The sequence below is a fragment of the Cornus florida genome, unplaced genomic scaffold, assembly GCF_030987335.1.
Source record: "Cornus florida cultivar Cherokee Brave unplaced genomic scaffold, ASM3098733v1 CherokeeBrave_3.0.0_Hap2_Chr11, whole genome shotgun sequence".
NCBI lineage: Eukaryota > Viridiplantae > Streptophyta > Magnoliopsida > Cornales > Cornaceae > Cornus > Cornus florida.
Window position 1 is genome coordinate 73,595,426 of NW_026775581.1, and position 13,672 is coordinate 73,609,097.

At 34.7% G+C, this 13,672-nt stretch overlaps 1 protein-coding gene across 1 annotated transcript; it reads left to right on the forward strand.

Annotated features, from left to right (window-relative positions):
- The first annotated feature begins 716 nt into the window (after positions 1-716).
- Positions 717-6,530, forward strand: LOC132285197 (succinate dehydrogenase assembly factor 1, mitochondrial). Its single transcript, XM_059787366.1, has 2 exons — positions 717-1,074; positions 6,005-6,530. Exon 2 carries the CDS (start codon positions 6,090-6,092, stop codon positions 6,384-6,386), a length of 297 nt encoding a protein of 98 aa, XP_059643349.1. The 5' UTR covers positions 717-1,074; positions 6,005-6,089; the 3' UTR covers positions 6,387-6,530.
- Positions 6,531-13,672: the final 7,142 nt, after the last annotated feature.

Genomic DNA, 13,672 nt, shown 5'->3' on the forward strand with positions numbered 1-13,672 from the left:
TTGTAATTTGTGTTCTTAGACCGTTCTTAATTTGTATTTTGTTCAATTATTTATTTTGTTAGGTATTAATTTTCAATGATATTGAACATTGCGGAACGATTCGCCAATGAGGACAATCTGCAGATTGCTGCCGGAAAGGACGCGCCGTCTTCTCTGTTGATTATATATATGTGTATATACAAATTATTGAGAGATAAATAAATAAATCTAAAAATATAGAGGTTAGATTTCAATATTCACATGGGTCAATATAAAAGTCAAGGGCAAAAATGTTTATTTATTACCATTGGGGTGTCTTTGATTACTGTATCAAACTTAAGGGAATGTCTTTGTCACAAAATAGGCTAAGTTTCATCTACATGTCCTTACCCTAAACCTCATGGGGTGTCTATGTACTTTACCCATTGAAAAAAGAGAGAATATAAAAATGATATTAGGAGAAGGGGTGACACAAAGAATGTTTTTGGATTTCAATGTGTTTTAGGCATTATGCTCCGTACCTACCAAAACACATAATATGACCAATTTGGTAATATGCGTTTTGGACAAAAAAAAATATATATATATTCAACTATGTGTTGAACTATTCCAAATTAATATTAAGGTTCCAAACATGACGTGGATCTAAATACTAATATAAAATATATATATATATATATATATATATATATATATATATATATAAAATATCATAACACTTCTCAGACAGGCCCAAAATGTACCGCATTGGTCTCCTCCTGTTCAATACTAGAAAATTTCTCCATTTTGGCAACTGACCCTTTTCTCTTTTTTTAACCTGGCCCAAAGTCTGTATTTTGTTTACTTGCGTTATATATAGGGAGAGAGTTTCTCCATTCTTTAGAGGAGCACCCATCCGTGAGATTACGCTTCTTCTTCTTCTCTCTTTACACGCATCGTCTTCTTTGTTTCAGATTTCGACCTTTGAATACGGTCTTCTGTTTTCAGCCACACATTTAGTCTATTGATTCGCGTTGGGTGAAGATTTGCAAAGCATTTCAGAAGGGTTTCGGAGAAATTCTCACAGATTGGGCTTGTCTTTTTCGTTCTCCGAAGGTGATATTTGTCTCATTGTTTGATTTACTTGCTTGATAGATTTCATTGTTTCGCATTTTTTTTCTCTTGCCCTAAGTTTAATTGAATGAGATCTCCATCATTGCAAGCTAAACAGAGAAAGTGATTCCGTTTTTATTTTTTTATATTTTATAATTAGGAAAAGATTGAAGAATTTTAAATTTCATTGTGTTCCTATAACTGTACCAAATCCTTGTGACATTTCAATAATTTTTATTCCAAGAGGATAAATTTTATATTTGGATAGAATTTCCATATACTATTGGTGCTAAAGGAAACACTAAATATTTGGGAAATTTGGCTGAGTTTTTGTTAATTAATGTTAAGAAATATGATCATTTTGTTAGTAGTTAGTTAATCAACGTGATATTCGGACATATTCAAATATTATTAAATATTTGGATCAAATATCAGTTACTGATTTGAAAGTCAGTCTATTAGGTAAAAATAATTAGAAAAAATGATTCTTTGAATTTGACCATAAAATAATCGACTTAAGATTTAGTTTTATATACTTCGGTTGAGGTTTAACATATTGAATTAAGGAAAAAAATTTATTAAAATTTGGAGAATTTAGTTGAAATTCAAAAAATTTATTCATTTTATTTTTAGGGAGACATGGAAACATCTCAGGCGAAGAGGAATCAACTCTTGGTAATGCTTTTCAAGCAAAGTAAGATAATATGAGGCAGGTGTTTTATGAATAAGAGAGACAGAGAGAGGGATGCAGCAGGGCTAGTTAACAAATAGGTGGGTGAGATAGAGGACGGAGGATGGATTCATGGAGAATAGAGGAGGAGATGCACTTTGTATCCATATATATAGAGAAAGAGGGTAGGTGCAGTCAGTTTGCTTTATGCTGTTGTCAAAAAGAACCTTTTAACAGGGTTGTAAATGAACCAAGCTTTCCATGAATACCTTAGGAATCTAGCTCATTTTTAAACTAATGAATGAGCTTGAGTTGATTTCTTTAAGCTCATATGATAAACAATTCAAGTCCAAACTTATCTGGCTTGATTCATCTAGACTCGTCAACAAGGGGTATACAGATATTTCAAAGAATTGGCACTTTCTTTCATTCCAATTCAAAAATCACTTTTCATTATGTTTAATGTTGATCAGAGTCTATTAAGGTCATGTAAATTAATCTTAAACCAGTTTTGTCCTAGGATCCACTCAGTCAAATTTATTATCACCTAACGTGTTATTCAAGTCCATCCTAACTGTCTATTTCAAATTACCACATGATCATCACGTTGTCTTTGTGCAATCTTCAATCACTTTCTTTTTTTCCTTTTTTGTTTTTGGTATACCAAATCTGCTGGTGAATCAAGATGGCTAACTAATCCAGATTGACCCGAACCAACATACGGCTTGACCAATTACGGTTTACTGCAAATGTTTTAATAACTGAAAGCCTACACAGAATGCAGAACACTTAAAATTTTAAGTGAGTGAGACTTCACTCATCACTGAATATTGAACACTTAAATCCCGGATCTTAAAAGTTTCAATGCTTAGTTTTCAATTTATCAATCAGCACCTAAATTATATTTCATCCTGTTTTCTATTAGAATACTGATGGATTTTAATTTTTGAGTTTTTTGTGCTATTTGATATACGTTTACCTCACAAAATGAATTTAATATTGATCTTGTCAAATGTTTGAGAAAATGGACTTATTCATGCCAAATTGGTATGAGAGTGAAAATTTGAAAATTCTGAGATGTTGAATTGGTTGGTAAAAGGCATAATTCCTTTATATGGTGAAATGTCAAACGTTATGTGATACATAACACACTAAGGGGCACTAGTGTCCTTTTAAGTTACTTGAAGTGATAAAGTTCCTATGGTTAAACTTTGATGCACTCGAAGTAGAGCAAAGTGAATCTATACTCAGCATTCAATTGTCCCTGACTAGTAGGTGGGGAATCAGTCTAGAAGATCTATTGAGCCCTACCACTTCGTTAGCTGACTAGCATAACTTTCCGTTGCACATTTGTTGAAGGACTTGTGTGTCTTAGTAGAATGAACCAGTTTCTTTGTTTCAGTGGGCTATTTCATGACAGTCACCAATTCAGATAGATGGCAGGATGCTATTAGTCAATTCTTAATATTGTAGTTCTAGGTGCCATTGCTAGATTGAGATTTACAGGGTTTCTTTAGATTAAGATTTGTCAGGTGGTACGCAATTTGCCAACCTTATATCAAGTGAAGAGAATGGGGTGGTAAGCATAGTAGCTCTCATACCTATAATATAACAGTTATAAACAGTATGTTTTAACCAATTAAATAAGTCCCGATGGATCTCTAAATGCAATTTGTTCATTTTGAAATCCGACAGAGTATTGACATGTTAATGCAGGAGCTACTGGTTTAAGTCCAATAGTCCTGAGAATTAAATAAATACATCAATACATGGTTTCATAAATTTTTGTAATAGGCAAAGCTTGGTATTCTCTCTATTTGATAATTGGCACAGTTGCTGAATCTAAATTTGGGAAACTTAGCACTATGTTTGACATTTAAAATTGCTTTCAGAATATAATTTTTTATTTGTTGGGACTTGTTTTATTATGAATGGATATTTGGTGCCCTGCATTTCTTGTTGCATGCTTATGAAGAGCAGTATTTCCTATTAGTCCGTCGAGTTCATATCTGTAAATTTTTATTTATGATATTTGGCATTTAAGATTACAAGTTTCTAGTATTTAGAACTTCAATAATTGGCTGAAATAGTGGGATATGTGAAACATGGATTGAAAATTCTTTATGTAGTTATTTGGGATTGTCGCGAAGTAGGAAGGTTAGAACTTGTGTTCTTAATCGGTCTCCCTCCCTTGAAAGGGTACTGCCTCTTATAACCTGTCAACCTACTCTCAAAATTTTGGATCGCTTGGCCCTTACTGCTTTGTATCTGAAAGAAGACCTTAACGGCAATCCCATAGAATACCTCAACGGCAATCCCATAGGAGAGTAACCACCCTGAACCCCAACACTGAAACTAAATCCTCAATGTGCTCGACGTCACCCATTGAAATAATCACTTACCACGTTTGCCTATCCCAACCTTCTCAGCACCTCAAAGCAAACACCTTACCTGATTAACTTCTTGCTGTAAAAGATAACAGTGTCATTGAGTACTAAAGGTGAGACTATCTCATAGAATGCCACACACTCACCCTTGGCATTCTGGGAACTGGAAAGGTCCATCAGATCTGCCCAGTCCTTAATAGCCTTCCACTAAGAGCTTCCACTCAATAACAAACAATGGTGCAGAGAGGGGACTTCTCTGATTGACCTCCTTGAAGAGACAGAATTCAAAGGGAGACCCATTGACCTGCACCAAAAACCAAACCGTCAATATACACCATATAATCCACGTCCTCCACCTCTCCCTGAAGCCTCTGAACTCCAGATGTGGTAAAGCTTTCTCTATATCCAGCTAGCAAATGATGTCCGCACCCTGCTCCTTTAACTTGCGCTTATATGCTCACTAGCCACCAAGGCCACATGAAAGAGCTGCTTACCACCAAGAAAAGTACTCTGCAAATACCAACCACTTTTCCAACCAACTTCCTCAGCTTCATACCCATACTTTGTTTACAAGTTTGTAAATGTCACCAGGTTGATATCCCTGAGTTACTCATTTCTTTCCCCTCATTCAGTCTTGGTTTATCAATTTCCTGAGTTGCACTTAAATTTTTCAGAACATTTCACTATGGCTCATCATGACATGCAGAGTTGGAAATGGACAAATATATATGGTCAGTTTAGTTAATTCACACTAACACACTTGTAGCTGTGTCCTTGTATCTAAAATTTGTGTAGTTGTCTCTAACGTCCGGACGGTGAATAACTTTTTCAGTGTCCATGAAGCATTGGGCTATGTAAAAGTTGAACCGAGAGTCCCTAATTTTTATGGAAACAGGGCCATCCTCCAGCCAACCACATTTATGTAGTGAACTTAAAACCATCACTTAAGAATAGCACCAAACTAGAAGTTGATTTCATAGTTCATCATTCTTTGACCTTCTCTGTAATTACCCAAGCTGCAGATGTGCCAATTTTTCTTTTCCCTTTTTAGTTGGAGAAATTATTAGATGGTCCAGACCATCATAGGACATAGGCCACTTTGTAGTCCAGTCCAATGAAAAACCATGTTTAAGGTTTTTTTTTTTTTCTTTTTTTTTTTTTTTTTTTTTTGTAATATCTTATTAAATTCTTGTGGGAGAATTTTAATTGAACAGGACCATGATTGTGTTACGTTCACATATTGAGTCTCCATAATAGTGTTACATTCTGCTGGTCTAAGGAAATTGGTCTAAAATCAAATGAACTTTGATAAACCTTAATATATGTATATATATTACGCAAGTTAGAGCAAACACGTGCACACACACACTCTCATACCTACAATATGCCTCTAATGGGGCTAGAACTCTCAACCTCCCATTTGGAGGAAAGAGATCATACTGTTCAGCCTAGAGGCCCGGTGGTAAGCTTAAAATATATTAGTGGACAGTGAAAGAAAAGGCAGGCCGGTAGTGTTCTGATGTTACTGAAAATAATCTCCACGGTGCTGTGCCTGTGCATCTGTGTTCAGCAAACATGCTTCCATTTGTCTTCCTTCCTTAGACATTGTTAGGTTGTTATAAGCTCAAGAAGAGAGTTCTAAATTGACTTCAACATTTTGTTATTGTTGTGGATACAACTGGATACTGTGTTTTTCTTTATGTGATATTTTTTTACTTGTGATTAAAACCCTTTGGTCCGCAAAAAATTCTACGGCATTTCATTCTTCTTTGATTCCTCAAAGAAATGAAAACCGAGAGATTTCTTATATTACGAAGTAATTTTCTGCTTGGCGATAGAATTGATTTTTAACATACTTCCTTGTGTGGGTCTACAGTAGTAGAAGCTGAAAAGCAATGCTATTATTACTGCTCAAGAGTAATTGAAAAGCATCTAGGAACAAATTAGAAGATAAAGATGCAATGGGAGCATCCAGTGGACCAAAGCTCTCGGGGATGCAGAAGCAAGTGCTTGGCCTATACAGAGGTTTTCTGCGAGCAGCACGCTCCAAATCCCCTGAAGACCGACGCCGAATTGAATCAGTTGTGTCAGCCGAGTTCCGTCACAATTCCAAAGTAGTTGATCGCAAGAATTTCATCTATATTGAGTACTTGCTTCGCCGTGGCACGAGACAGCTTGATCAGCTCAGGAGCCCCGGCACTGTTGGATTATCATCCTTGAATGTAGATCCCACCCAATCCAAAAAATCACAAGGCTAAAATTAGTATCATGGCTTTTTCTTTATCTTCTTTCCGCGGCTGGAATTGATTTGTTTCTATCAGTCTATCATTAGAGGAATTATAATTCTTTATGTTTAATCTCTAACATTACAGGTATAAATAGACAATAATTTTTTTGTCTTATTTCAATACCTTTAGAACTTCTCTTCTTTTGCTTTTGGTAATTGATTTTTCTTTGTATAATAATAGGTTTGAGATGAGGGCACTAGTTACCATTACATGTTGTCATTGGCAAGAAGCCCCAACGAGGGTGAGAAAAAATAATTGTCACTTCTTAGCATTTAATTTTTAAATTTGGTGGCTTCATATTTTCTTGATTTTAGGGTCATTTAGACCCATTTTGTTTAGGTGTGGTCATTAAAATATATTTTTTCCTAAAAATATAAACATTTGAACGAATACTACCCTCATTAAGAGCTTAAAGTTTATTGGACCGAATACTACCCTCACTAAGAGCTTAAAGTAGTTTCACAGCAGATGGTTGTTAACTTGTTATCACATTATCAGAGGCAAAGTTGAGTCCAAACTTCACTGTCACTCTGAAAAAAAAAAAAAAAAATGAAAACACAGTGTTGGATTAAAAGAATGCCACACGTGTCTGGGGGTGTTGAATGATTTAAGTAATAAAGTTACAAACTTTTTAACAATTTAATCTTTTAAAATATATGGTTGATGACAAAAGAATGTTAATAGAGCCTTTTTAAAATAGACGGTGTTTTTTTTTTTTTTTTTTGTTAAAAATAGATGGTTGCTAACAAAAGAATGTTAAATAGAGTTTCGTGAATGGCTGTGGGAAAGGAAAAAAAGTAACAACTGATAGAAACACGAACACAATAGCAAATTAAATATAATGACACAATTTTTGTGAGAAACAAAATTATCCATGTGCTTTAGAATAATTTCATTAACGACCTTAATAGAACCCTAGTAGCTTAGAGCTAACTAAATTTTTTGCCCTAACTACAAGGGATGTTAACTATAATTATGATTAAAATTCAATATGATAATACAAGAGGATTTATAAGTTACAATAAAAATCACATTATAAGAATATCTCTGAATAGAAAAATATATAATAGCAAATTACGACTCAATCATATCGATACCAATCAGGAACAAAGTTAATTTTGTGCACTTGAAATTATATAATAATAATGTATTAAAAGTGACACGTTAATTAATGTACCAAAAACTCTGAGGATATAGTTAGTTATAAGAAACACATCTCACATCAAGAAAATTTAGAGTTCAAATTTCTCAGGGGTCACTCTCTTGAAATTCAGAGAAAGAATATGAGAATTAACACTCTATTCAATATTATTCACGATGGTATTATATTTAATTTATAAAATAATACCTAACTAAAATAGGTAACTAAATATACAATAATTGAGAAACTAATTACCTACCAATTAGCCCTAAATCAAGGAGTAAATAATTCAATCCTACAGCTGTAAAATCTGTTTAATCCTGGATTACAAGCGGTAAAATCTCAACACTCCCTCTCAAGTTAGTGCATAGATGTCACACATGCCCAACTTGTCTAAAATTTTTGAAAACACTTGATTTGAGACTGTTTTGGTGAGAATGTCGACTAGTTGATCCTCAGATCGAATTTTAAGCAACTCCACAATTTTTCCATCCAACTTATCCTTAATGAAGAATCTGTCTATTTCAACATGCTTCGTATGATCATGTTGAACTGGATTATGGGCAATATCACATGCTGCTTTATTGTCACAATATAGTCGAATCGGTTGTCCAGATAGATAACCCAAATCTTGTAAGAGAAGTCTTAACCACAAAGTTTCACAAAGTCCAAGTGCCATACATCTGAATTCAGCTTCTGCACTCGAGCGAGTAACAACATTTTGTTTCTTACTTCTCCAAGTAACAAGATTACCTCCTACAAAAGTGAAGTAACCAGAAGTAGATCGCCTATCATCTATAGCTCCAGCCCAGTCAGCATCAGTATATGCATCTATGTTTTGATAAGCAGCATTTTTAGTGAACAAAATTCCTTTTCCAGGAGCATATTTCAGATACCTTAAAATGCGCATAACTGCATTCATATGTTGCTCTCCAGGATCATGCATAAACTAGCTAACGATGCTCAATGCATAAGTCAGATCCGGTCTCATGTGTGCTAAGTACATCAATCTCCCTACAAGTCTTTGGTATCTTCCTTTATTAGCAGGTACTTGGTTGGACTCAACAGATAACTTCAGTCCTTCTTCCATTAGTATCTCAGCTGGTTGACATGTTGTCATGTCAGTCTCTTGTAATAGATCTAAGGCATATTTTCTTTGAGATAGAAAGATTCCTTTATTAGTCAAGATACTACGATCCCAAGAAAATATCTTAAAGGACCTAGATCTTTCATTTCGAATTCTCTGGATAAATAATTCTTGAGAGCCTTCATTTCTTCAAGATCATTCCCTGTAACCACCATGTCATCTACATATACAATGAGTGCAGTGATCTTACCCTGTTGTTTCTTCAGGAATAATGTGTGGTCTAAATTGCTCTGACGATAGCCAAAGGCTATCATCGACTTTGTGAATCTTCCGAACTATGCTCTCAGAGATTGTTTCAACCCATATAATGATTTCTTTAACTTGCTGACTTTCCGACTATACTTTTCGGGTATCATGCATCATGGTGGGAGATCCATGTAGACTTGTTCAGATAATTCACCATGCAAAAAGGCATTCTTCAAATCGAATTGTTGCAATGTCCAATCCAAGTTCGCAGCTAAAGACAAGAAGACACGAACTGTGTTGATTTTGGCTACAGGTACGAATGTCTCTGTGTAATCGATTCCATAGGTTTGGGTGTAACCTTTTGCCACCAATCTTGCTTTAAAACGTTCAACTGTGCCATCAGCTTTATACTTCACAGTATAAATCCATCGACACCCTACTGGTTTCTTTCCTAGTAGAGGATCAATGAGTTCCCAAGTTTTATTTTTCTGTAAGGATTTCATCTCCTCTTTCATAGCTACTTTCCACCTAGGATTAGCTAAGGCTTTCTGCACACTGTTAGGAATAGATATAGTAAATAATTGATTTACAAATGACAAATTTGATTCTGACAAATGATGGTTTCTACACATAATGACTCATGAGTTACTTAACTTTACTAGAGAGTTCGAGTTCATATGTGGGTTTAGAAATACCTCTAGTGTGACGCTGTGGTAATTGTTTTCTGAGTGGCTCAGGCACTAAATCAGGAACATCCTCAGCAAGCGATTGGTTTATAAAATAATACCTAGCTAATATAGGTAACTAAATATACAATAATCGGGAAACTAATTACCTACCAATTAGCCCTAAATCAAGGAGTAAATAATTTAATCCTACAACTGTACAACCTGTATAAGCCCGGATTACAAGCGGTAAAATCTCAACACACTCCCTAAAAAGTTTTAAAGTAATTTTCTAGTGCATGTGGGACAAGGGGGTTATATATCACAATGGATTTACGGAGTCTTATAAAAGGCTTAACACCAAGAAGAAAGAAAAAAAAAAAAGAAGTGATCCATCAAATTTGTGCATAAAATACTCAACTAAACCTATTTTTTATTCAAACATAAACTAAAATAGATTTTTTCATTCATTTAACCTTAATATAGCAGTAATTCTAACCAAATTGTACCTAAGGTTGCAAATGAACCGAGCCGAGCTTGAATCTGTTTGGGTTCGGCTCATTCATTTAAGGGCTTAGCTCGGGATCGTGACGAGATCAAAAAGCTGAGCTAAGGACTGGGTCATCATTGTTTTGAAAAGCTTGGCTTCAACTCAAGTAATAACAAAAATCGTTCGAGCTCCATTTTTGTTCGTGTTCACGATCATTTTTGGCTTGTTCATGAATTTATACGAGCCTACATAAGTCTATATTCATTAGCTTATTGTGTTCATGAACCTATACAAGCCTATGTTTATGAACGTATTCACGAGCCTACCTATGTTCACAAGTTAAACCCAATATTATAAAAGATCAGCTCGTTACCAAACAAACCTAGAAATTAAGCTTAAGCTTAATTGGCTTGTTTGCTTAACAAATTAAAAAGTCCTAGCCAAACCCGTGAATAGCTTGATTTATTTGCAGTCTTAATTATACCAGTACAATGCAAACCTAATGTGAAGTATTGTTGTGATACAAGAGTAGATTGCATATATTGTAGTATATATACTAAAAAAAAAAAAATTGACATGAGAGATATACTTGTGCATTAGTACATATAAAGAGAGCGATATTTGAGAAGGGAAAATTTCTTTTAGGCCGAAGCAAGTCGAATAAACATCAATAAAAAAAGGGTTAAGTGCAAAATACCCTAAAGGTTTATAATGCATATCATACCCCTCACGTGTAGAAAACACTCACAAAGTTTCAATTTAGTGCAAATAGGTTCCGCTAACAAATTTAAACCCTAAGGGCATGTTTGGTGTGGTTGAATGAATTGGAATGGAATGAGAATGGAGGTGGGAATGGAACGAGAAGAGAATGGAATGGGAATGATGATTCTTATTCTACCGTTTGGTTGCAAACATGGAATGTGTAAAAGTAGAATGATCATTCTCATTCCTGTGTTTGATAAGAAAGTTGGAATGGAATGAAATTATATTGTTTCTTTAAATTACATTTTACTATTAGTAAAAAAAATTAACTAAAAAAATTAACATCTACAAAAATAAAAGGAAGAAGAGATAATAGAAAGAGAAAATAGATGAGATAGAGAGAGAAAATAGACGAGAAAAAGAAACAGAGGGGCAAAAAGAGGCGATGGAGAGAAGTAGGTGATCGAACAGAGGGGAGGCGTCGCCGCCGCCAGAGAATCTGTATTCGGCGGTGGTGTTTCTATGTATCCGGCAGTGGTGTTTCTAATTGAGACCACCGATCATATAGCAGCAAATCACAGACGAAGGTCCAATGTACCAAGACGAATACAACGGTGTAAAGAACAACCCCATACGACGTTACATGTGCCAACACGCGCCATCTGAAGTTCTGCGCTTAGATCTCACTCGCCCGACAAATTTTCTGATCATCTCCTCCGGCGACGTTCTCCGACGAATTTTTGCAAACTGGTCTAGATCATTCATAGTCGCTGCAGTTTCAGTTCACTTCATCAATGGATCAAACCCTCTTCTTGCTCGTCGGGGCCGACTTTGCTTCTTTCTTCCTTGTTCGTCGTCGGTGTGTTTACATGATTGATGTGGGTGTGTTTACATGATTGATGTGGGTTTTTAATTTGTTGGGGACTCGCTTTATTTTTTATTTTTATTTTAGTCTGTATTTTTTAAAGTGGGAATGGAATGGTCATTTCTTTTTGTTTGAAGGTGGAATAATTTTAATGGAATGACCATTCTCTAAGAATAGTGGAGAATGATGATTCCAACTTTAAAATTACGCACCAAACACGAGAATGGAAAAAAAATCATTCCATTCCACTTTCTTTTATTCCATTCTACTAAACCAAACTAGCCCTAAGTTGATTAAATTACCCTTACTGAACCATTTTATAAAATATATAAAAATAAATAATTTTGTAAAGTGACTTAAAAGGAACTATTGGAGGACACCCCTCACGTGCGAAAAACATTCATAAAGTTTAAATTTGGGGCAACTAGGTCCCTCCGACAGATTTAAACCCTAAGTTGACTAAATTACCCTTACTGAAGCATTTTATAATATATATAAAAATAAATAATTTTGTAAAATGACCAAAAATGATACTATTGGAGGACACCATCAATGGAAAAGTAAATATAAAAATAAAAAATAAAAAGTATAAATAAAAATAAAAAATAAAAATAAAGTGCAAACTAAAGAAAATAAATCTGCTCCAAACTTCGAAAGCTGTGCATAGTGATATTGAGATATATATATATTTTTGTTTAACAGTGTTGGTACAAAAAAAAAAAAATTATAATAAAGAATTTTTTTTTTCAATAGAAAAAATTAAACTAAAATATCAAAAAATTCAAATCCTTGTTTTACAAATTCTCAAAGTTTCAAAAAAAAAAAAAAAAAAAAAAAAAAGAAGAAGAAGAAGAAGAAGAAAGGTAATATGCACATAACACCCCTATACTATGAAATTGGTGACATATATAACCCCTGAGACATTTTTGGAAGAGTAAAATGGCAAAACGGGTATTACAACACTAATTTATGTCAGATTTATGATTGAGGAGTATTTTTGCACAATGTGAAAAGATTTAGGATATTTTTTACACACTTTTTTCAATAGAGATAAAAGTAAAAAAGTGTTACGTAAAGTATACTTCAATAATGTTTTCCGCACTTGTCCCATAGAAAAATGTATAAAGAGAAAGGATTATTAGAGAAGAATACGACATATGCGAATGTAAGAAACGTTGGAAAAATAAAGCATTATTGAGAGAGGAAGGAGTAATCCATCATTGGAGGAACATCACCACATGCCTTTTTTCATTTTCTTCTCAACTTTTTACTAATTTTGTTTTTGTTCCTTTTTTTCTTTTGAAACAAAGGGTTATTTTGGATAATTAAATGCGAGGCATTTCAGTCAAACTAGATTTAGGGCTTGGGGCATTTTGGTCTTCCAAAAGTATTTAATTACCACAACCAAAAAAAAAAAAAAAAAAAAATGCGGTAAAGTAGCCAAAAGGACACATAGATGAAACTTAGCCTATTTTTGGACAAAGACACCCCTTCACGTTTGATATAGTTATCAAAGACACCCCAATAGTAATGAATTAATACTTTTACCCTTTGACCTTTATATTGACCAATTTGAAAGTTAAAATTACCTTTCTAACCTCTACTCACAAACCAGATCCTTCCTTCTCCCATCTTAGTCTTAAACACATGATTTTTTTTAAATAATATAATAATTTTTGCAACTTTATATATATATATATATATATATATATATATATATAACATTCCTCTCTACAGCCCGTCGCCCACCGCTGCCATCGCTCTATCTCAACCGACCTCGCAGTTCCGAGCGAAGCTGCAAGCTCACCGCCGTGAGTCATTCACGGCCGAGTCAGCCGACTTCTCCACAGTCGTATCGAGCCCATCACCGTCCCGCCATTCAGTCCGGCCGACCGCCATAATTCGAAGTCGCAAGCTCACGGCCAAACCTGTCCATCACCGCAGCTCATCGCCGCTGCCGCCACTTCACCGTCGGGCATAACCATTTTACGCACTGCCGATTCAATTCCAAGCTTGTCGACTATTCCCCTCACCGACCGACCTCTCCACAGCCGACCCCT

Coding starts and splice junctions, on each gene's coding strand:
- LOC132285197 (XM_059787366.1), top strand. CDS start 6,090: ATGGGAGCATCCAGTGGACCAAAGCTCTCGGGGATGCAGAAGCAAGTG.